Source organism: Glycine max, chromosome 19 (genome assembly GCF_000004515.6).
Source record: "Glycine max cultivar Williams 82 chromosome 19, Glycine_max_v4.0, whole genome shotgun sequence".
In the NCBI taxonomy this organism is placed as follows: domain Eukaryota; kingdom Viridiplantae; phylum Streptophyta; class Magnoliopsida; order Fabales; family Fabaceae; genus Glycine; species Glycine max.
Window position 1 is genome coordinate 43,791,164 of NC_038255.2, and position 25,158 is coordinate 43,816,321.

Consider the following 25,158-nt stretch of genomic DNA (forward strand, 5'->3'; position numbering starts at 1 on the left):
AAACTTTCTAAACAATAAGGACTTCACATCATTTATGAAATGCATATTACTGTCAAATATAAATATGTCATCCAGATACAAACATAAAATGACACATTCATTATCATCAAATTGTTTCACATACACACATTTATCTCTATCATTAATTTGAAAATCATACAAAAGAATAACTTAATCAAACTTTTGTGTCATTGCTTTAAAACTTGTTTCAAACCATATAAAGATTTAACGATTTATTTTTAAGAAAAAAGATTTTCAAAGAAAGTGACATCTCTATATTGCACAATAATAACATTAGAAATTTTAGTCACTTTTGAATTAACAACTAAGAATCTATAAGTAGTATTATATAAAAAAATATCCAACAAAATACAATTAACATTTTTTTTTCAATTTTCCTTTTCTTATTAATAGGAATATTAACCTTTACTGGACACTCTTACACTTTAAAATATTTCAGATTTGGTTCTCTTTTTCTCCATAGCTCATAAAGATTTTTTTTATAAGGTACTCTATTAAGAATACGACATGTAGAATATAAAGTTTCACCAAAGTGTTTATTTTATTATTTTTGTGTGTTATATTTTCACAGGCTTATCTTTTATCAATGAGTTATATATAAAGAGACAATCAGTCAACTTGTAGCAACATTGCAGTAGTAATACTAACGTTAAATAATAGAAATTAAAAAACCAAACATTAAATGTTTTGATTTTAAAAACTTGTGTTCACATGATCATTTGACCAAGTAAAAGATAATTTTCCGACATGTAGGAATGAAATTAGAAGTATGCTTTTAGTTTTTCACATAAACTAATTCTAAAAGCATTTTCTCTTCAAAACCATCATTAATAAAGAAAATATATTTTAAATTTCAAATTATAAGAAAATATTTTTCAAAAATCTCTCACTAATTTAAAATTTAAGCAAATGAAATAATATAATAAAACATTTTTAATAAAGCATAATACATTGTGTCTTCATCCATTAATTTTTTTGACTTACTAAAAGGGAAGTCAATCATATTCATAATAGATATTTTGGTAAAATTAAATGCTAAAGATCATGCCAGAACTTTAAGATTGTTAGAAAAATAAAATAAAAATGAAAGAAATAAATAAGAAGATGTAGAGTCTTTAATTAAATAACAAAATAACAGTAGAAAAATAATTTTAATTGACACCACATAAATCAATAATGCATTATATCATACAATAAGAACAAGGAAAAAATAAATTAGGGGAAGAAAGATATAGCCTAGGTTGAAGTGCGTAAACGCTATCCTTAGAGAAAAAACGTCTCACTGCACTGGTATAAAAATTTGATTGTGCTCCTCTCCCAAGGTACGGATCCCCGAACCTTCTGAACACCATTGCTCTTGTTCTCACAAAAATAAATTTTTTTTATAGAAAAAGAAAGATAATTTTTTTGAGAGAAAAAAGATCAGACGTTATTCTGTCGTCTCTCTTTTAAAAAGGAGTATATATATAGACAAACCTATGACCGTTGAAGACCAACCTACAGTTGTTAAAACAAATTTAACAAACTAGTTGACTCGTTAAAATAAAATCTTAAAAAAATCTAAAATAAATATTTTATTTTATAAAATAGAATTAATATAATTAATATATATTTATAAATTTTAAATTAAAATACAAATATTTACCAACAGACTATTATATGTATTATCCTTCCATTATTTCGGGTATTTGGGGCAGTTACTGACCATACGGTACATAAATAAAGAGTTGAGTAGTACGTAAGTAGTTGAAGGCGTTAACAGTGTTTCACCGGTGATGATTAAATACCTCTTCTAAATAAAGGGGATTTACAACCGGGCAGCTACTACCCGCGACTCGTCAAATTTAAACTTTTCTTTCCGTGCTTCAGACCTAACCAATACTTACTAACTTTCTTCTTTTTATTATTAATAAAAAAACCTTTTTTTTTTTAATTTTTTAATTCTTGGTCCCATATTCACTCTCATTATCTATTTGCTTATATACCTTACATGGCCACATGTGTATATATATTCCTAGACAAGGCTTCATTTGTGTCACAACTCAGAAAGGAAAGCTTTGAGGTTTCTTCCGCATTTTAGAGTGGTGAGAGGATGGTGGGTGTTATTTCGTTGGTAACAGGGATGGCTGGTCCTAGTGGGTTTGGATCAGCTTCCACTGCAGAACAGGTTACTGATGGAATTGATGCCAGCAACCTCACTGCAATTATCACAGGTCAGTTTTAATTTACAATTTCAATATCCCTCTACATATATATGCATCAGTTTCGTACCACAAGTGTAACAAAATCTTCGTATTCATGATATTCCTTACACCTTATGTTATCAATCTCACTTCTTAAGTTCATAGGAAACAATTTAAACAGTTCTATTACATTCTTGTCTGCTGTCTTCTTGTATTTTAGTCCATATTCTCTATGTATGTATAACATGTTTGGATAACATACATAAATCAATTCTACTCCACAAAATTATGGTGATACCAAAAAAATATATAAATAACTAACTATTCCCCACCGTAAATCAAATTCAAACATACTTGTAGAAGTTTTAGGTCTGGCGCGGACCACCTGCAACTCATTTTGAAGTGCAGGGTGAAGTTGAAATTAGTGTGTTGATGATCTCCTCCAGGTTTATTGTAGAAAATTAACCCCTTTGTTTAATTAACAAGGTGTTGAATATATAGTTGCTAGATAATTATGCTCTTAAGTTTTTATTTATTTATACCCATATAAAATAAGTTTTATTTATTTATTATTATTATATTGGTATGGAGTATTAATGGCTAATATTAAATATTATTAAGAGGTTTGATTTTTCAACATGTGTATATAGAAAAAAATTAGTTGGAAGAAATCACTTTCTTAAAAGAATCTTCCTACATTGAAGGATTTATTTTTTACCTTTGACACCAATATCCAGCAGGGTTAAAAATAACAGTTAGTTTTGAAAAATATCTTTAAAAAATATAATATTTTTTTAAATAACCATTTCCTATAAAGTAAATGATGAACTCATTTTTATCAAGAATATATACTTGTTTGGGAATACTTTTTTAAAGAAGCAATTGCTTATTAAATAATCACTTTTTTTAAAAAAAACGTTCTTAACAAATTGATAAGAATAAACAATTAATTCTTTAAAATAAAATAAATCAAACATACACTTAACATTTTAATTTTTATTTGTTTGTTCTAAATCACCCCTATCTATGCATAAGATGCATCATGCCTGTGCTAACATAACATATTGATCTGTTTTACTAATTAAGCACTAAAAAAAAACGCAGGAGGAGCAAGTGGTATAGGCTTGGAGACAGCAAGAGTGTTGGCTCTTCGAAAGGTCCATGTGATCATTGCAGTTCGGAACATGGTGTCTGCAAAGGAGGCTAAACAACAAATACTAGAGGAGAATGAGTCTGCACGAGTGGACGTAATGAAGCTCGACCTTTGCTCAGTGAATTCTATTACATCATTTGTGGACAACTTCATAGCTCTTGATCTTCCTCTCAACATTTTAATGTTGGTTTTCTTGTTTAATTACTTGCAAACACACTCTTTTTAATACATTCTCTATTAATACTATTAGTGTAAATTTATTGAAAATATAAAATTACGGCTGAGAGTCATTTAATAAGAAATAGAATTTACAAAAATTTATTATTTCTAATGAGTTTCGGCCAATATAGAGAATATGTTTAAAAACGTATGTTAGAGAGTATCTTACATTTTTCTAATTTTTTCAGTCCCCACCTTCTATCTCATTCTCAGTTTTTAGGTTCAATTCATTAATTATCTTTGAGTTAGTCAATCCAAATATGGATCATATCATGGGCTTTTCATGTCAGAAACAATGCTGGAGTAATGTTCTGCCCATTCAAGCTCTCAGAGGATGGCATTGAGATGCAATTTGCAACAAACCATCTTGGTAATGTCTCAGCATTCCTGCATAACATTTTTGCTTTGAGTCTTGCTAACTAGTGCCCTTAGGACATTGGTTAAGGAAATAGAAGGAGAAAATATTTATTGTAAAGATCATATGAGAATGTAAAAAAGTTATGGACAACTCAATTCTGTTCATCCTAATAATTTTTTTTTTTCTTTTTAGTTCTTTAACCAATGTCATAAGGACACTGGTGGAAAGCATTTGCCTTTTGCTTTAGCCCTTGCTGGTGGTATTAGTAGTATTATGTTTTCTAATCTTTTTCACTTTTCAGGTCATTTCCACTTGACAAACCTGCTTCTTGACAAAATGCAACAAACTGCAAAAGCCACTGGAATAGAGGGCAGGATCATAAATCTGTCATCAATTGCCCATAACTACACTTATAGAAAGGGGATTAGATTTAATAAGATCAATGAACGAAAAGGGTATTTTCACTTTGACTCCAGTTGCTTCTGCCCTGAATTTACTGCTTCATGGTTATGATTCTGATAAGTAGAACTTAACATCTTTTTATTTCTTTTCTATTGATATAACTTTTCAGTTATGGTAACAAGAAGGCGTATGGGCAGTCCAAGTTAGCAAACATATTACATACAAATGAGCTTTCTCGTCGCCTGCAGGTCATCCATCTAGTGCTGTGCTTCTCTGACCTTCTCCATAAACCTGAAATAAATTTCAATGTAGAAAATGATAAACAAACAAACAAAGAAATAATGTCTAGAGGAGTGCTAGCAACATACTCCTTTTAACATATCTTCTTTTATTAAAACTTATTTGAAACTACAAAAATCACGAGTGAATTAATTAAATAAGAAGTAAAATCCTCAAAATTCTGTGATTTCTAATAAATTTTAGCTAATGGAGTGATAAAAAAAATGTATTCTAAAGAATATGTTATAGTTTGTGTTGCTAACATTTTTTTAATGTAACAATGTGTTTTTGCTGCAAATTTCTTCCATTGATCATATTAATAAGAGAAACTACCCAAAGGTCCTTTCCTTTCATGATGATACCATGGATTGGAAACTGAGTATGTCCTAATTGACTAGCCGTTGAGTAAGTATTATTTTACTTTTTGGTTTCTGATATTTGTGTGCAGGAAGAGGGTGTGAATATCACAGCCAACTCGGTCCATCCAGGAGTGATAATGACTCCTCTTATGAGACACTCATCTTACCTTATGCGTATGTTAATTCCCCTTAAGCACAAACAAACTACACAGGTAGATGCACTTTTATTTTTAATTACTTCTTTGTAACGCCAAAATGTTATTAATTGCAGATTTCTTAAAGGTCTTCACCTTTTACATATGGAAGAACGTCCCCCAGGTATTTTTCTTTCACTCCATCATTTTAGGATTCCACTATATAGGTGCAAAATGTTACATTTGAAAGGGTTCAAAAGTCCAAATAAATTGTCACTAATCACTGTTTAATTAATATATATATATATATATATATATCATAGGGAGCAGCCACGACATGCTATGTTGCTCTCCACCCAAGCGTGAAAGGTGTAACTGGGAAGTACTTTGTGGATTGCAATCAATGCAAACCAAGTTCACACGCCAAAAACAAACAGCTTGCAAAGAAACTCTGGGATTTCAGTAACGATTTGATCAAATCAATTTCGAAAGCTTGAGTGCACTTGCAGCTAGGTGGTTTTCTCCTTAGGGAAATTAAAAGCCTTCGTTGTGGTCACCAGTTTATGAAAACTAGCTCGTTATGCAATAAAAAGCACGTTACAGTTATAGTTATAATTTGTCGTTGTCTGAGGATGTTTCCAAACATTTTATTCCCCACTGAACCACCAGGAGGTGTTTCATTTCTTTTCATCCAAACATTTCTGTATCAAACGTTTCGTTTCATCCATAAGTTAGTTGTGTAGTTACAATCAAATAAAATTGTTTGCAATTTACTGGCTTATGTTTATACCATAATCTTTCTGGGTTATTTAGACCTCTAGTAGTGTTCCTATCATGTTAGTAGTGCCGTGATAGAATTGGAAGAAATAGGATCTCTCCCTCCTTTCATTTTCTGTTAATAACAAAAAACACACCCTCATAATAATTGTTTTACATATTTTGTATCATTATGAAGAGTTTTTCCATCTTAGAAATTTTGGTTATATATTATTCTTGAATTCATCTGGTCTTGTATTAAGTTGAGGAAAAAAAAAACACTATCTGTATTTTTTTAATCTTTTAACAATATTATTATTGAGTCTACAATTCTTTTAATAACTGTTATTTTAATATTTATTATTATACAGAATAAATGCTATTTTTATATGGTTAAAATTTATAATAATATATTATAGATTTTGAGGATCTCGTGAATATCGAACTTTCTAAAGTAAGGACCAGCCAAAAGACAAAAAAACATTATCATAGGTTGTTAGCGTTGTTCACTACTTTCTGTCAAAAAAAAAAAGCGTTGTTCACTACTTGTTCTGAAATTAAAAATAGCATTTCGTTTCATTTCAGTCATCGAATTACATTATTATTTGTTGTTATTATTGTATAGTATGAAGTATTGATTTTAATTGAAAAATAAGATCAAAATCGTCCTCAGTCTAACACTCCAGACACGAACCCAAATTACAGCATAGGCCAAAGAGAAAGAAAGAAAGAAAAAAAAGAACAAAAGAACAAGGAACAGGAATTTCAACATGATTGCTGGCAATTGAATAATTCTGAAGTCTATTACAAAGACAGCATAGCTGACAATGTCTTTGTGTTGATTTACAAAGACAAATGAGCCCATGTTTATAGAATCAATGAGTTTAGCTCAAATTCTTAGCCTTGTGTTTACAAACAGGGGAAGCCTAATCTCCACGTCAGGTCGTGTTTAGCAGAAGCACTCCCCAACTAGAAATTATCATATAATCTTGGACAACCATGATCCTGCTCAATTTTCACGTGACACATAATTTTGTTTTATTCATTCTTTGTCCGAAACTAAGAAAAACTTGTGTCACATGAAAATTGACGTAATCCTAATCCTGAACCATTTAATAATTTCTCTTGCCGGCGGTATGGAAAATCTGACCCCAAGACAACTACCAATAACCAAGTTAATTTGCATTTGAAGAAGTTTGGTCATGCTCCCACAAGCCCACAGCACGAACCACGCAAGCAGAAGCCGCTACAATTACCGCTGCAAAGACGGGTGGAACAATTAGATCAACCTTGGACCTCACGAAAATATGAGCAGGAAAACACAGGATGTCACCTGGAACATCCAGGGGCATTCTAATGGACCCACCACTGCTGCACTTCTGAGAGAACGAAGATGAAGGCGTTATGGCGGAGACAAATGCCACCTGCGGTGACATAGATGCCACTGCCACCGTCAACGTTAGCAGAATTATCCACGTGGCAGCATAGGTTAGCACAGGCCATGAGAGGTGCATACGGACCAAGTTAGAGAACCAGAAAAAAGACATGGTGGGAAGCTCTAGGATGGTAGGTGAAATCGCTGGTGTTTTGGGTTGGCAATTGCCTTTATAAACAAGACAGGAATGAAGTGAAATTGGTGCGGAACTACCTAATCATAACAACTACTTTTTGAGCATTGAAGTGGAGCATGACTTGAGAGACTCGTATGAAGGGGGTGCTGACCAAGTTGTGAGGTATAGAATTAGCCATTAGGCCGTGATTTATAGGTTCGGTTTAGTCTACACTTAGACCGTAGAGCGACTTCGGCAAAACATTAAAAATTGAAGAGTACTACACACGTGGAAACATGGTAGTTGGCAAAATAGTAGTAGTTCACAAAGGTCAAAACCGATTTTTCATGTCTTACCCGAGACATCCTCTGCAGGTTACATATATTGATCCGAGACAGATTCCAAAACCTACAAATATGTGTCTGAATTTGGCTCGTATGACACATTTCTATGAATATTCTTCAGTGAATAACTATATATAGCCACGCGACAAATGAACGTATAGCTTATATTTGCTTTAGGAGATTCATGTTTATGAGAAATTCACGTCACAAAAAATGCAAAAGCAACTATTAATTGCTTTCGCAGAACCACGTCCAGCCAGTGGTAACAAATGTGTTACCAAACACACTGATTGTCACAAATTGTACAGCTCATTCAACTTAAGGAAATTCTACCACAAAAATAAAGACATAGTCCAGATTGGGCGTGCTACACGCGAGATGACAGACTGAGAATGAATACAAAAAATCAATCTACAGTTGAAGCAGCTTTAATTTCGCTGACTGGTGGAGGGTGATGGTGCCTTCCCCACCTTCAGAGCAAGCAATAGGAAAATGCAGAATGAGAAGCAAAGGAGAGCAAGCATAATCACAAGCACGGCTTTGAACGAGATAAGCGGGGCGAAAAAGAACACGATAGCAATTGTAGCGCATTGCCATATCTTTAGCTGAGCAAAAGCCCCTTCCTGCACAGGAAAGCAACACAGACTTGACATTAATTATAAAAGAAGAGCTAATGGGAAAACAGGTGATAGAGAAAATAAGTCAAGCAAGAAGCATGTGCAGTGTGAGAAGAAAAAACGGGGGGTGTCCAAGTTGTGAATCAAGTATATGGTAATCACCAGCTTAGTGATATGATGAGCAAGCAAAATAACTCAAACAAAACAACAGCTTAGAGACATGATGAACATGTTACTAGGAGATCATTTGTATACCGTGTCATGCTTAAATAGTATTCCGATCAGTGCATTAAGTTGTGTCATTAGAACTCCATCACCGATGCCCAATAAACCAGCCAAGAAGAGTATGTAAACAGTACCAAGAAATCCGCTACTTATGCTGCATCAGGAGTGACAAAGAAATAGGCTAGATGAAATTACATGAGGGGAAATAAATTACATAATATGAACTTCATTCAAGTAAAATTAATTACTGCTGACCTGAAATTTAGCAGAAGTAAGACTAATACGACTGCCTGAGCGAAAAGTCCTACAGAAACTATTGTTGTAATAGATGTGAGACCAGAGGTGAGACGACCAGCAAGCAGAGAACACTGAAATTCATAGAAATTAAGAAAATAAAATAGATCCCATTAGAACGTATTTTGATGTGGCAAGGGGCTCTACATGTTAGACCACCCAAAAAATGTAGAACATGGCAGTTTTCTTGTCTAGATATTGGTATCAGTTGGTCAAGACATTTCAAAATACAAATAAGTAAATAAATAAAAGAAGAGGAAATAAGAAACAGATGCTCGTTAGCATGATATAATCAAAGTTAATTTTAAACAACCATCAACGGCAAGGAAATATAACTCTGCATTCCTGTACTTACTATTCCATCAAAAGCCCCGTACGCTGCCATTGAACTACCCACACCAGAAATACCAATTGCAGGAGTTACAACATACTTTGTGAATTCAGCCCTATACAGAAGTATTTCGTTAACAAACAAGATATAATGTGAATAAAATGGACACCATAAATCATAGAACTATTATAGAAAGACCACAAGGATGAATGCCTTATAATTCATAAGAAATTACCACACAAATGCTTGTTGTAGACCTGAATATGCAATAAGGGGTATGATCAACAACATCTTTACATCAGACAATGCACTGGCAAGTGATTTGGATAGAGACTTCAAGGACGCACATGCGCCAGCATCTGCACCTGAAAGCTCTTGTTGTCCCTTGCTATTAGCACTCCGTTTGCGCAAGAAGCACATTAGTATTGCACCAAAGGTCATAATGAAAAGGAATACAATAAACAATAAAGTTGTGCCCTTGGTACTTCCCTCCTGCAGTGATGAGAAACAAAATTAAATCCTGAGAATATGTAGAACATTTTAAATAGAACTCAAAACTTGTTAGCATGTGAGAGAGCATTTATTGTTGAAGACTTGAAGGGTACAAGGAAATCCAAGCTCATATTCACATTTCCTTGGAAATCTTTTGCATATCATACAAATAAACATATTTTCATATATTAATCAAACATAAAAAAAAAGGAAATTGAAAAGCAAAACATGGAAATGCTAAATTACAGTGTCAACACCATGAACCTTCTTGGCAAACCATTACAACTGCTTAGTTTTAAAATCAAAAACAGGCCTAATATTTGATAAAGAGGAGTGCTAGTAACACACTCTCTTCTCTTGGTCGAAATTCAAGTGTTCTCACTAGTTTGGTAATGAGACACACCAAATAGGAAATGGGCATGGATTTTATCTAATAAGAGAAAGTGTGTTAAAAAGTGTGCTACTAGCATTTCTCATAAATAAATAGAGGTCTATCACAAGTTAAGAACTTCTTTAACAGAAAAGTTAATTCTATTTCAATTCATCAATTTGGACCTAGGGTTCCATAAATTCTAAAGTTAGTTTAAGTATTTTCTTTTTTCTGAAGATTTGTCACAAGTGGCAGTTCTTCATTCTAAGTAGCTAACAAAGTAGGGGTAAGCTTGGGCAATATCATGAACTGATATTTAAAACAAACAGATTAAAAGAAAATTTGCAAGACTAACCACCACATACCTGCTGATCATCACTCAGTAGAGCAAATGTTATAAGATTTCCAATAAACTGCAAAACAGGTATTTCTCAATCAACTTCATATTTTAAAAGTTTTTTTTTTTTTTTAAAAAAAAAGAAACAAAAACAACAAAGTGATCACCTGGTGGAGTGCATACACAGCCCAGAATTCCCCATTGAAGTCACCAATTACTGCAATTTCATGCAAATTGTTATCTGTAGAATGGCTGCGTGCAGCAGAAGTGAGATATGTTCCCTGACAGGTCAAACTACAATTAGTAAAGATGAAGGTGACTAATGACAATTTGAAGGAGCTATAAAACCTTTGACATGTTACATGTACCTCTCCAACCCATATTATGGAAGCACAAAACCCAAGATACACAGATGCAGGAACCAATGTATACCTGCAAGAAGAATCGCTCAATGGTCAAGGATATGCATAATAAATTAGTATTATGAAAGTATACATAGTCATTAAGTAAAACAGAAATGGAACTCGGATAGAAGAGCAGATCTATGAACACGAACATGTATGAGCAACAACCTAAATGATGGTCAACCTTAAAAGAAAAGGTTTAAGGTAGATTTTGGTTCCCAACTTCACAGAGTTGTCAATCATTTGAATTTTGATCCCTTAGCGACTTAAGTTAAAATATAGGGACCAATCCATTATGGAAAATAATGATCATTTAAATTTTGAAGAATGGAACTAAGTACAACATATGGGTCAGATTTTGAGAGTTCAGTTTACTCTCCATAAATAAAACAGTAGGGCCGGCATATGTTGCACTGTAATATGTATAATCCTGACTTCAACGAACTAATTTTACATACTCTTCGATGATTTAATCCTTACATTTCTACAACTTGGAGAAATTAGTCCCTCTCCTCACTTTATTTGCCTAGTTTGTTGACATGGCCAATCGTAGACACATGACAGTCACGTGACCGCCACATGGCATCTCGGACTAAAATTGACCAGATTTAAAAAATGCAAGGACCAAATATATCGATTTTAAAATACAGAGATTAGATGTGTTTTTGGATTGGTAGTGAGTTGAAGTCGCCATGATTTTTAGAAGCAAACAAACAGATAAAATCAGAGTGAGTTCAACACAAAAGCAACTATTTATTGCTTCCAAAAATCACGGTGAGTTCACTTCACCACCAATCCAAACGTACACCAAGACTAAGTTTGACCAAATCTTCAAGAACCAAAAAGCACACTTTATATATATAAAAATTAAAAAACAAGATAGATACATACAGACAGATAGTAATTACCAATTTGGTTTCAAGTTGGCAGCTACATAAAGCACATATCCAGTAGTCCCAATAAGCAAAGCGTTCTTGGAGCCGAGAACTCGCACCACCAAAGAAGCAACCACGGAGAAGAATGTGAAAGACAAATACAGGATCCCAAGTGAGGTGGTACCCAAGTCATCCTCCTAAAGTCAAATTCAAAAACCAATAATAAAACACTATAAAGAATCAACACACAGAGAGAGAGAGAGACAGAGAGACTGACAGTGTTGAGAGTGCTCTGCAAATTCTGAGCGGCACCGAAGGCGAGAAAGACCAAGAGAAAGGCCAAGCTCAGGATATGAACATCCCTGGTGTGGTGGCTCTTGCGCCCTTCAAGGCCCGAAATATCGCCCACAAGTGGCGTTTCTTCGTCGCCAGGTAGTGCAGACGCCATTGATTGTAGTTCTCGATTGCAAGATGGTTGGCTATTAATATTTCCAAATTTGCTTCCCTCAGACGTCATCAAGCATTAACGTTCAAACACAAAAAGTTACAGCATTTCATTATTTGCCGGCCCCAATGTTGCACGCTACAAGACACATCTAAAAGTTTAATATCCTCGATTCCTAAGACTCGCCGTTTGGGATCCCAGAATAATAGTTACCTAAAATAATAGATACCGTCTTAAGATTCCTCTTTCCATTGATTGATTACGTCAACAAAATACAAATAATAATAATAAATAAGTCCTCTCATTATTGGGTTTGGTCTGGGCATCTTTCTGACATTAGTAGTATCGTTTTCCCCGTCTTCATTTACCTCCACATAAAAACACTTAAAAATTACTAATCTGAAGGTGTAACAGTCTTTGCTGACATGATAATTTTTTAATTTAGCTCGACATTGAAATGATGGGTTTTTTTTTCTTCTTAATTTCGTAATTTGGGTGTGTTTGACTTACTAGTTACTTACATCAATAGTTTTCATTTCTTTCATTTTAAAAGAAATTATTCAAGAGAAAAGAACAGGAAAAAATATGTGGGAGAAAAAAATAATTATCTCATTTTCCCAATTTTTTTTTTGTAAAACATTAAAAACTAAGGTATTTATATTTTAAAAACATTTTAATCCAACTTTTTTTCTTTTAAAGAAAGGAGAATCTAATCCAAGTTATTTGGAACCACCCATGGTGTAAAATAAAGCATAGGTTCCAAATAATATAAAAGAATGATATCACTCTAGGAAAAAATAAATTAGGTTATTCGCATACTTAATATCACAAGTCCAAAATAAATTTATGCTGTTTTCTTCATTGTGTAAATATTGAAATGAGATATGAACCTTATGGATTTAGTATATAGATTGAATATTATGAAATTTTAAGAATCAATTTTATACAAAAATTGAATATAACATTTACGATTACCACCGGAAAGTAAGGTAACAACCATTCTCCAAAAGAATTACACGAAGAAAAATCATCAGTTTATTAACTTTAGGTGCCTACTTAACATACTAAGTGAGTCACAGCTACCAACTAGGTGAGTCCCACATTTTTATTGAATTCTATTTTTCCACCCACACGTCCAAAGGATAAGACCAGAGTTACGTGAATATCATTTTCTCTACTCAATTTCTCTATCATTTTCTACTCAATTCCTCTCGCTCTTTCCATTGTTTCTCACCTTCAACTGAAGTGGTTTAATCTAACTCGGAAAATACGCGCATATAAAAGAAATTAGAGGCAGCAAAAAGTTTCGTAGAAAATAAAGTATACGGTTACCCTTCATTTTCTACGAAGGCTCAACATTATCAAAAAATAGAAAAATTGTTCGGAAGTACTCGTCTAATCGAAACTTCGAATACCATATGCAATCCACTCAATCATAAATAGAAAATTTTGTTGGCAGGCTCCCCAATCCAATAGAGGACTTCGTAAGTATTAAAAAGATAATAAATTTAAGAACTCGGTACAAAGAGAACTCCCAAAAAGTCGCCAGCAATAAATCAGGCCACAAAATGTTCAACGGGCATTCCTGGAAGATGACCAAGTAGAAGATGACCTTGAACCTCCACCAGAACCAAATGCGGTTCTCCGATCATCACTTCGCCACCTGTCACCATCTGGCCTGCTGCTACTGTTCCAGCGATCTGTTTCTGGAGGAGGCGCAGCTCCTGCGCTTTCGGTTCTCTCTCGCCTGAACTTAGGTACGTATTTCCCAGGTGTTGGAGCAGCGGCGGCGGCGGCAGCTGCCGCAGGAGCAGCAGATCCCGATTCCAATGGACGGGCAGGAGGAGCTGGTTCAGCAGCAGCTCTACCCAACAATGCTTCTCTCCTTTGTTTCTCTTTCTCTTCAAGCTCCCTCTCTCTCTGCCTCTGCTTTTCAGCTATCTCCTCCAATTTACGCAGGCGCTCCTCCTCTTCCTTCTTTTTCCTTTCAGCATCTGAAGTTCAAAGAAACCACAAGTTGGATAAATACAAAAGATAAGCTATTACTACATTGTGGTAAAAGATGGCATAATCATTCCACAGTGTATTAGGCATTTCTGAATGAAAAATGACATAAGGTGAAAGTGAAAAAAAAAATGACAATCTTAGTAAAATTTAAAAAAGTTAGCATTGAACTATTCCTGAACAGACAAAGTAAAATAGTTACCTTCACGTTTCCGAGCTTCCTCCGCCTCACGCAATTTTTGTTGTCTCTCTTCTTCTAACTTGAGATAATACTTCAACTTCCTCATTTTTTCCCTCTCCTGTCTCCTGGACTGTAAAATCCTAGAGATTCGCTCTTCACGTTCTCTTCTCAATCTGTTAAACTCTGCTTGGCGGTGACTAACCACCCTTGCTTGATATACTTCCTGCATAGTCAATGACAAGAAAACATATCAGCCGAAGTCCAAGGCAAGAATCTATTTTTATTAGGTAAATTAAATTAAATAATAAATAGATAGTTCCACAAAAATGATGTCCAAATGACAATATTTTCTAGTCAAGAAAAGGTCTTCACACGTCATAGCCTGTAATATCCTCCAAAAAAATTTGCAATAAAAAAAGGACAGAAAACACATTTTGCGTACGATAATGGCCAAGAAACAGACGAGAAGCAAAAAAGTTGTTGATAATAACCTTATTGCCCATCATTCGAACAAGCCTCTCCTTCTCCTTGAGATCTCCCTCATGCCTCTGTTTGCTCAGTTCAACCTCTTGCTGCATCAAATCATGGTCTGACCCAGTTAGTACAAGACACAAATTGGTTCAAATGGAGAGTTGTGGGAGATGAAGATAAAGGCACAACATCAAGTGAGAAATATGTAATAACTTGATCACTTCAAAGAGAAAAATAAAATGAAAAAGCCAATATCCAAGTTACAAAAGCAAACATGCAACAACAAACATGGATTCAACGTGTACCTGCTGCTCACGCTCATGAAGAAGTCTCTCTTCCACTAGACGCTGTTGATACGCAGCTTCAATCAGGGGAGCAGCCTCTTCTCTTTTGGCTCTTTCCAAATAATCCATGGTTTTTGCTAACTTCTGGAGTTTCTTTTCCATTTCCTGTCTTTCCCGGAGTTGCTCGGTCAAAGTCAATTCCATCAAGGTCTGCTTGGTTATTTTGTCCTACAGATATAGGGTTTATAGTCAACATTTGCAGACCCACCAAATCAGGAGTTTAACGAAAGGCAGACCCACCAAATCAGGAGTTTAACGAAAGGCAGACTTCAACTTACCCCCTCTATGATTGGTTTCTTTCCCTTCTTTTTAATACGCTTTTCAGCTTCCTGGAGTAAAGCTTGTGCTTCTTCATTTTCTCTCTCCTCTATCTCCCTAAGGATCCTCTGATTCTTTCTCTGTTCATACTCAGTGGCAAGCCTTCTTTGTTCCGCTTCTTCGGTTATTTTCTGAAGTCTTAGCCTCTTCGACTCCTCCTCCCGTTCCTTATATTAAAGGAAAAATTTAATCCGTTCAAAAATCAAGAACTCATAATATACAACATTAGTAGAAAGTGGATGCTTGGATTAATTTATTTCGGAGAAACACAATTTTTTAGAGCTTCCCAATTGAGCTATAAAAAAATCTTATTACTAAAAAATAAGCAGGAAGAAGAGAAAAACTATAATTCATAAAAGTATACCATTTCAAGAAGCTGTCGTTCTTGTTCTTCCTTCCTCTTCTCAATAATTGATTTTCGAGCAAGAAGCCTCTTGTGTTCTTTGGCCACAACCTCTGTCAAAGTTGGAAGTAAAGCTCCAAGTTTTGATGGTCTCCCATCAGGAGGATAAATCATTTGTCTTGCCTTATTTAATTGTTCAGCAAAATTGCCCAAGTGATCCCTTAAGCCATCAGACTCGAGACTCTACATTAAAAATCAATCAGGCAATTGCCATAAAAACAACTGATAAATTGATAAGCAGTGCTGGGTGCTGACATTTAAAACTTCATTCTAAACAACTTATTCAAGACATTATTTTTATATTGCATTGTATAATAATACTGCAGAAACACGATTGATTGACAAAGCCATGTATTCTGAGGATAACATAACATGCCAGAAATTTTATCTGTTAAGTTATTTAGATGAACTTCAAACAGACAAAATAAATTTTAAAGGGAGGCAACCACACCAAAATGAACAAAAACATACCTTTTTACTAAAAATCACAGCATTTTTCATGTGGTCAACTTTCATCGATACAAACTTCTGCTTAACAGCATCTACAGAAATCTTTTCCACTTGAGCAAAGTCAAAGAAGGGGATCATCCCTGATAAGGTCTCAATCTTCATAGATTGGTACACATTAGACACCTAGAAGACCAAGGGGGAACATGTTAGAATGCATAATCATAGCCGAACAGAAGGAAAAATACATGAGCTTTTTACATAACACCCCCCCCCCACCCCACAAAAAAAAAAGCAAGATAGGAAAATCCACCTGTTGCAGCAACCTCATGGTAGCCAGTCTTTCCAGTGCTGGAACATACTGAGCTAATTGCACTTCTGGAACAGATGACGCAGTAGAAAGCTTGCCCCCTAACTTTGAGATTTTAGTTATTAAGGGCAGTGCTTTTAATGCAAGATCTGAGGGATAAAACTCATGTTCCAAAAGATGGTAAATGTCCTTCACTTCCTGAGTTACACAAGACATCACACCCTTGGATGCCTGTAATGAACCAACAGAAACAAACTTTAGACTGAGTCTACTGGCATCATTTTGAAAATATTGTATTTAACTTAGCAATAGTCATGGTAACCCAGACTTCAACCAACCTCCAATTAAAGGCTATTGAAGCCAAAATGAAATTGGAAAAAAAAAAGATATATGACAAATCAAAACTGCTATGAGCACTTGTAGTAGTTGTACTATACTACATAGAATATTAGCATAAATAGTGAGGTTAGTATTTTCTGCCACAAGTGCCATCCAATTAATAATAGTTTATATCTTCTCTTGCTTTTTTTCATCTAATCCTTGTAATCTCAATTCTCAACAGCCATTACTCAACAGCGTAGGAAAATTTAGGTTAAAATAATTACTATACAGCAAATATTTAGAGGCAACAGGTAAAACACAGATAAAGTTAAAGAGAATATCTTACCAGTTCAGCAAGAAGTGATGCTCTTGATAGCTGGGGACAAACCAAAAAGAACACAGAAGCAAATAGTAAGATATACAAAACAGACATCTCTATGCTACCTTAGGAGTACAATTGAGACGAAGTAAAATACCATTTCTCTGCTCTCAGGTTTAGTTTCAAGATTAAAGCCAATGAGATTAGCCATCCTCAAATTTCTCTCTTTTTCATGCTCCAGTTCCAAATGAGATGCACCATGGGTTCGATCATGAGGAGGCACTGAAAGTGCAGCCAGAACGACAGATGAAGCAATTAATTGCAGATCCTTCTGACTCAGATTCTTATTGAAGCTTTTTTGTAATAAAAAGAGCTTGAACCAAGCATATGCATGATACAGATGACTTGACGATATCCAAAATATTTCTGTCAGCTTCACATAGTAAACAACCATCAAGGATGGCTTGGGTGTTTTCTTGACCAAGCACATCAGTCCATGTATATCCTCCACTGACCTGAAGGCTTCCTGCATGCAGCAACAAATTGTCAGGTCGTATTGCCAAAATGTAACAGATGCAAAAATAAAAATGAGAAACAGGGCAACCTGCCAGAGTCCAAGTTCAGTAGCAATTTTCAGCTGCTCAAATCTTGTATCAAGATACAGTTGCAAGCTTTCAGGAGCTGAAAGATCAGGCCGGTCTCGTTGGTCACGATATTTATTAAGATTAGCCAAATGGTTTCTAATGATTTCGCACAGTCTGCGTAACTCTGTTGTTCGCTTATATTGCTTACAGAACTGGAAAGCTCGATGAGCTGTCATCTGCACAAGGCATTAGAGTCTATTAAAAGTTCAACATTACAAGTAGTATGCATCCTTAAATTATCATGTTACAAAGCAGCATATAACAGTTGAAAACAACAAAGAAAAATAAGATTAAGATAAGAACAGCAACAATATATCCCCAAAAAACAAACGATTAATTACTACTGCCCAGGCATACATGGCACTGTTAAATCTCTAAATTTAGTAATACAATATATGGAATATGATGAATTGATACTAACACAGAGACATACCATTGCCAGTCTATCAAGACCACCCACCCCGCTCACAGAGTGGGGGAGAATAATTACACATCAAATTATAAAAAAATCAAAATTTATAAAAAGCCAAATAGCGAGTGTCAAGTCAGGTGTCATTCATCAATATAAGTTACGTATAGCATGAAGTTGTAAAAGAACATAAAAAGAAATATTACAGCATATAAGGCTTCCAGCTTTGAGTTGTTCCTCAATATTTCCAGCACTGTCCTATAAGTTTCCCAAAGAAACTTAAACCAGGGGGTAACAGTCTCCCGATCAGATCTGTCTTTCCCTTTCTCGCCACTGACATAGCTCAACATCAGGTCCTCCGGCCTTTTATCGGCCTCTAAATCATCAACATCAAGGGCTTCTTCTAGTGCCTGTGCCTGGCTACGGGCCTGTTCAGCTTTCTCGGTAGAAAGCTGCATAAAATGCTTTATGACCTCCTCCAGTGAACTAACGTTCACTTGTTGACATATAATCCTATACTGAATTAACCCGTCTTTAGCAAAACGGCCTTTTCGCATGTCGACGCAAAGTTCCACATACTTGAACATAATCCTTTCAAGTGTCTTCTGCCATGCTCTGTATCGTTTTGAGGTGATGAGGTCATGAAGAGTCTGCAAAGCATCCTGCTTCTGCCCAACATTGATTAATTCTGCATATTGAATTTTACACAGAATCATTCAATAGCATCATTATACATATAAAAGACTGGATTGACGCTTTTCAAACAAAAATGCAAGGAAAAACAACATAAATCACAAATGGATAATAATCATTCTCTTGAACTTACCTTCCGCCCTTTTCAGAGCATTCTCAGGCTTCAAGAACGACGTCATATTGAAAGCTCACAGGATTCGAACTCCCCCTGTTCAAGTACAAATAAAAATTAAACAAAAATTCAGCCCGACACATCAACAGAAGACGACATCTTATGTCTACGCAAGGTTCACAGTTCAGGGATTGGAATCAAGATAAAAACTGAGGAATTAAGTGAAAATATCTACGTTCGCATAGCTGAGCTGAATTAACCTCTAATAAAAAACAGAAAAACACAGATTCACTACGACGACAATTAAATCGGCGTATACAGGAAGCGAAATGACGAATTGACATTAAACCTAGAACGAGTATTATAGTTGTAGAACCAAAAAGAAGAAACAAAGATTCACGATTATCAGGATCTGGTAAATAGAAAAAAGTGTAGAGCGGTTTTATCGTGCGCCACCACCACTGCCCCAGGCGAAGGTGTCGCGTACAGAGCTAGGGTTTTGAAACAAAGGATATAGACAGAGATAGAGATAGAAAGGAATGAGAAACAGAAGAGAGAAGCGAACCTGAGAAGAGAAGCGTTGGGAATTGCCGCACTTGTTCGAGTGGCGCCGTGGTTACCCTAGAAGACGATGGGAGCACAAGCAGTAGTGTTCGTTTCGAGTGCCTATTCTAAATTGTAAATCTGTGGATCTATAATATATTGGGTTGGGCCGAGCCGAGTCCACTCCCATTTAGCCATTGCTATTGCCACTACCAAATTTGCCACGGGCACTACTATCCATAGCAAATTGTCCATTTTACCCTTCTATCTTTTTCCTACACCTCCAACTCTTCTCCCTTCCTTCCCTCATCCTTATGCGCCCAATCTCTTCTCCCTCTCATTTCTCCTTCATCCCTCCATCAAACAAGTGTCATAAGTTTTTTTTTTTTCATTTTTTTACACAAAGGAAGTTGCTTTGACTGTGCTTTTTTTTTTTTTCAAAAACATAACAAAATTATATTTTCATTTTAAGTATTTTTTGGAATGAAAAAAATTATACAACAAAATCATGATTCTGATGCATTATTCCAAAAGAGGAAAATTACACAGCAAAATCATATTTTCGTGTATTTCTTTTTTGTCCCAAAAAATATATAACGAAATCATAACTATGTTGTGCATTTTTTTTAAATAAATATCCTTCTAATTTGTCCTTCTAAATATCTTTAAAGATAAGTATTTTAGATTTAAATATCATATTTCATCTTGTTGAAATCATAGTATACAAATTATTCGAAGTGCCTTCGCTCCCTGTTGCTTTCTATATTTTTAAAACACCAGATCTTAAGAGATAAAAAAATAATAATATACGGTGTCTTATATGATATCAATTTTTAAGTTTAATTATATTTTAAATCTCTTAAACTGGATCTAATTTTTAGTTTTCTAAATAAAAAAATGTATTTTCAGTTTTTTAAAATCAAACTTCATATATTAATACTGATTTTTTTATTTATATTAAATAATAATTAATAAATTGAATAACTTTTCATCTTTTCATTGCTTTTGTATAAATTTTAAAATACATAATCTCTTGTATTTATTTATTTTTTTAAACATGAAAGTTACAGTTTTAACTTCCACACTTAAAAACCATTATTATGTTTTCTTATGTCCATGTGTCGTTTAGGTTTACGGAACTCTTATTTTGGGGTTTAGGGATCCTATTTGGAGTGTAACGAGAACCAGGGTTTTAAGGATCCTCCAAAACCTCGTCCAAGGTTTGTGTTGTGTTGGGTGAGATTTTATTCTAACATCGTTTCATCAAATGGCTTTTATGTCTGGAGTTCAGCGTCTGCTTCGCCGCACTCCACTTGTTCATTCCCACTATGCTTCTATTCGTCTCAGCTCAACTCTCACTTCCCCCAAACTTTTCGTAAGCGGTGAGCTACTACCCAATTCCTTGCCTTATTCCCTTTTCATCTCGCAAATTCCCTCTTTTTTTTACCTTTTTACTTAATGAAATGAATCATTTACTTATGAATGTTTATTGTTCTGTTCATATTTCATTCCCCTTTTTTTTATAGTTGTGATGTGTTCTGTTAATTAGCTGCTGTGTGTCACTAATAATGCCTTTTTCCTACGAGGGTTTCTTGAAACCTTCATTTCCTACCATACATAATATTGTAAATCCGGCATACCCATATTAACATCCATTTACTTGCCATCGAAATCCAATTTGCAACTTTCACTTGCCCTAGTTATTATGTTTTGTCAATTTGCAATCCATCCACAGATGATTCCTCAACAAGATTCTGTTTGTTTAATCACGAGGGAAGGGAGTAAAGGAGAAGAACATGTTCATTAGAAAAGCATTTGGCTCCGGTAAAATGAGGGAAATGTACTTTAGAAGATAAAGTGCACTTACAGTGATTGTAACTAACTTGAGCATTTGTTATACATTTAATTGATTTTTATCACAATCTTAACTATTGATACTTTATCTGCACTTTTAAGGAGCCGGATCCCTTAGAAAATTACACATTCTGCTTAACATTTTGCATTGAGTGTTTTCTCTTGGTTCTCTGGTTTGGGGCGGTGGTTTGGGAACATAATTGTTGAATGAGGTTTCTTGTACAAATACCCCTTTGAAACTTAAAGATCACCTCCAGTCATCCATTTGGACATGATACTCAATAGGACTAATAATGATGTGATGCAGATATGTGGGTCTAAGAAAAGTTTGGAAATTTGTGTAATGTATTCCTCTAAGGCAGAAACTTGCTGAACATAATTTAAACATCCCTAGAAACTAGTCACACTTGGAGTGTCTGTTTGTCTTAAGTGGGTCATTCGTGTGTCCGTGAACCAAGAAGTTTTCTTTTGATTGTGGATGGACAACAAGTTATGATTATGTGTTCTGTAGTGTGTACTTCTAATGGAAACTTTCGGTGCTACAGTTGCTTTGTAACAGCATTCATTTCATGGTGTCTCTTTGGTGTTCTGTGTATGTTTGCTAGGTTTCTCCTTGGCATAAATGCCAGTTCTATTTAGAGATCTCCTATCATGGTTATTTTTTTCTGTCTTATTGTCTAAGTAAAGTATTGTATATCCTTTTCTTTGTGTTCATTCTTCCCTTCTAATGAAGCTCCACTTTTTATTCCAAAAAGCAGTGGTGAACACATAGAAACTGGAAATATTGGTCAAAATTGAAGGAAAAAAATGTTTATTGTTTATATATATACAGGGAAGAAGAGAGAATCAATGGAGCCCATTAGTTCATATTCAACCTGCAGATTTAATTTGGTTTTATTATATCTTGCACTTTGTTGTACCCCAAATTTCTGTTCCTGACAATGCTACTTTAAGTGAAAACCAAATTATAGCTGTTATCAAGTTGGATTTCTTTGAATGACTTACTTGATTTCTGCTGACAAGAATTTCTTCACAGGTTACCCTCTTATTTCTGGCTAGTGTTCACTTATGTGAACTTTGAAGGGACCAATTTTGAGGTCTATTTGGCATGAACTTCAATAAAGTTATATGCTTTCTTCTGGCACCATTGCTGTATGAAAGCACTAGGTGTATAACATATGTAATTGTGTATGTATGACAATAACTGTTGCATACATATAAATTATGTTTTAAATCCTTTTGCTGGTTAAAAATTTCCAATAAATTTATCTAGCATATGTGATTCTGTATTTAACATTTGTGAATGCGAATGTTGTGTATTCAAACAGGTCTTTGTAGACTGACAACAGATGAAAAACTTAAGGAAGCATTTTCGTCTTTTGGGCAGCTGGTTGAAGGTAATAATGAGCTTCTTCTTCTTCTTCTTCATTATTTTTTCAGTTTGAAGTATGTTGTACTTGACCTTCAGTCATTTTTGAATTTTTGATTATACAGCTAAGGTGATAATTGATAGAGCCTCTGGAAGATCAAAGGGGTTTGCTTTTGTAACTTATACAACCATAGAGGAAGCTGAAAAGGCAAGAGAAGGAATGAACGCTAAATTTTTGGATGGATGGGTTATATTTGTTGATCCTGCCAAGCCAAGAGAGCCCAGACCTCCCCAGCAGTCACAGTCTCAACCCTCTGAAACAGGTTTCACTGTCAACAAAACGGTTGGGTGGTGTGGTTGATCACTAAAGAAACTTCAATTATGCTCACAAGTCACGGTATTTGGATGATTTTTTAAAAACTATAATTCAAATCAGCCAATTATACTGCCATTTGTTGAGAAATATTTGTATCAGTCAGTCAGTCGTGATTGATGATTGAACTGTAGCAATAAGGCATTAAATTATATTTATGCAAATTTTGATGTTTATGGGAAATTAATCGTTCCTTTGCTGACGTGATGTGATATTCATCTAACTTCTTTTCCCTGGTAGTGCATCTGCAGGGAATTTCATTACTAAGTTCTGTAAAAAAAATTGTTACTAATTAATTTTCATTGGTCTGTCACGAAAAATGCTATAATTGTGATTGTTTACAGTTGAGTATGAATACATTAATGTCACTTGTTACTATTCCATAACACCTCTTCATACCAAAGTTGGAGATATTTCTGCCCAGCAATATAATCTTACCAACGAAATAAATGATAGTAACTGACAATTTTAACACTGTAATGGTAACAACTAGGTTTTTTGTGTATTATTTATTTTTTATTACCTAATGATAAAATGCGAATTTTAAAATCAGTGACAACAAGTCAGGAACAGTTTTAGATTTTTAGAATTTTCTTTGCAGTAGTATTTTTTTTCTAATGCTCTTAATTTTCTATATCAACGAGAATAAATCGTCTAATTTACATGACAAGTGATGTACAAATTCATTCTTACTTTTTATAAACTTTATTTTAATGCATATCAAATAGGAGTAGCATAAACTTGAGTTAGATCTAATTTTAGCTCGCTTACCAAACTAAAGGACCAAGTTTGATCTGTTTAGCAAGTTGGTTTTTTCACCATCATTAATTTTTAAAAAAAAATCAAAAATATTATTTTATGTAAAAGGATTAAATCTTTGAAACGTTTTTTTCAATAACTTCCGCAATTTTATCTGTAGAACACATTCAAAACATTTTTCAACAAATTTAATATTGAAATGTATTATTTATTTTTTTGAAAATTTATTTCCAAAATATTTTGTAAATTACATCTGAAAAATTGTTTCTAAATATAAACAAAATTAAATTAAATCTTTAAAAAAAAAACATTGATTCTTTTATAAATTCAATTCTAAAATATTTTGTAAAACATTGTTTTTTACAAACATTTTAGATATAAAATTTAGAAAATCATTTAATACATTTCGGGATTAAAATTACAAAAGAATCAATTCACCCGTCATGTGTTAGATAATGGTGATTTTAGAATAGTTAAGAAGAAAAAAAAAAAACTTCGTACCCCATTGCCCGGAGGCTCTTCGCTATGCGAAGGTATGGGGGAGGGATATTGTACGCAGCCTTACCCTTGCATATGCAGATTCAAACCCATGACCAACAAGTTACCAAGGCACAATTTTATCGCTGATAGTTAAGAAGAAAATTATTACTAAAAAAGAAAACAGTGCAATTCAAGATGTGACTTAACCTTTTACAATTTCAATCTAATCCAAAAAACTATTTTATAGTAAAATTTATTAAAGTTAAAAATAAACCTCTAGGACCAATAGATCTATACTTACGAATACAAGTCTTAAAATAATTACTTAAAACCAAAAATCGTGGATAAATGTGATTCCACATTGGGGTATATCTATAAGTTCATTGGTCCCGTGGACCATGCATTTTTTATTATTATTTAAGAATTATTTATAATATATATTTTATAAATTAAAGAAATAATTTAAAAAGTAATGTCATATTATATTGTATCAATATATTCAACATATTTAAAGAAACAAAGCAAGTGTAATTAATAAGAGTTTATATAATGTAAATGGTAAAACTAACATCTAAAATAGACAACATATATATATAAAAGGTAATATTGCACATATATCCCTCTATTTGAAGTAAATAAGAACGAAGAATGATATG

General features: G+C 34.1%; 5 protein-coding genes across 5 annotated transcripts; 2 read left to right on the top strand and 3 right to left on the bottom strand.

The window, feature by feature from the left end:
* Positions 1-1,910: 1,910 nt before the first annotated feature.
* Positions 1,911-5,887, top strand: LOC100781156 (short-chain dehydrogenase TIC 32 B, chloroplastic). The gene is made up of 8 exons (XM_003554278.5): positions 1,911-2,234; positions 3,309-3,540; positions 3,867-3,946; positions 4,236-4,389; positions 4,506-4,584; positions 5,064-5,148; positions 5,246-5,292; positions 5,432-5,887. Exons 1-8 carry the CDS (start codon positions 2,114-2,116, stop codon positions 5,603-5,605), a joined length of 972 nt encoding a protein of 323 aa, XP_003554326.1. The 5' UTR covers positions 1,911-2,113; the 3' UTR covers positions 5,606-5,887.
* A 631-nt stretch (positions 5,888-6,518) lies between these two features.
* LOC100776522 (uncharacterized) lies at positions 6,519-7,818 on the bottom strand. The gene has a single exon (XM_006604470.3). The coding sequence runs from the start codon at positions 7,409-7,411 to the stop codon at positions 7,040-7,042; it is 372 nt and encodes a 123-aa protein (XP_006604533.1). The 5' UTR covers positions 7,412-7,818; the 3' UTR covers positions 6,519-7,039.
* Positions 7,819-7,962: 144 nt separating this feature from the next.
* On the bottom strand, positions 7,963-12,449 carry LOC100782063 (UNC93-like protein 3). The gene is made up of 10 exons (XM_003554280.5): positions 11,981-12,449; positions 11,737-11,900; positions 10,793-10,856; positions 10,592-10,705; positions 10,453-10,500; positions 9,461-9,717; positions 9,250-9,340; positions 8,856-8,968; positions 8,631-8,754; positions 7,963-8,381 (listed from the first exon to the last, which is right to left on the bottom strand). Exons 1-10 carry the CDS (start codon positions 12,218-12,220, stop codon positions 8,187-8,189), a joined length of 1,410 nt encoding a protein of 469 aa, XP_003554328.1. The 5' UTR covers positions 12,221-12,449; the 3' UTR covers positions 7,963-8,186.
* A 1,111-nt stretch (positions 12,450-13,560) lies between these two features.
* On the bottom strand, positions 13,561-19,810 carry LOC100782598 (eukaryotic translation initiation factor 3 subunit A). Its single transcript, XM_003554281.4, has 14 exons — positions 19,690-19,810; positions 19,146-19,220; positions 18,526-19,007; positions 17,871-18,086; positions 17,424-17,792; positions 17,294-17,323; positions 16,630-16,857; positions 16,341-16,502; positions 15,831-16,052; positions 15,427-15,633; positions 15,110-15,316; positions 14,825-14,905; positions 14,355-14,556; positions 13,561-14,142 (listed from the first exon to the last, which is right to left on the bottom strand). The coding sequence occupies exons 2-14, from the start codon at positions 19,189-19,191 to the stop codon at positions 13,721-13,723; spliced, it is 2,874 nt and encodes a 957-aa protein (XP_003554329.1). The 5' UTR covers positions 19,192-19,220; positions 19,690-19,810; the 3' UTR covers positions 13,561-13,720.
* A 979-nt stretch (positions 19,811-20,789) lies between these two features.
* On the top strand, positions 20,790-23,578 carry LOC100306326 (RNA recognition motif-containing protein). The gene is made up of 3 exons (NM_001250142.3): positions 20,790-21,049; positions 22,850-22,918; positions 23,016-23,578. Exons 1-3 carry the CDS (start codon positions 20,935-20,937, stop codon positions 23,249-23,251), a joined length of 420 nt encoding a protein of 139 aa, NP_001237071.2. The 5' UTR covers positions 20,790-20,934; the 3' UTR covers positions 23,252-23,578.
* The last annotated feature ends 1,580 nt before the right edge of the window (positions 23,579-25,158 follow it).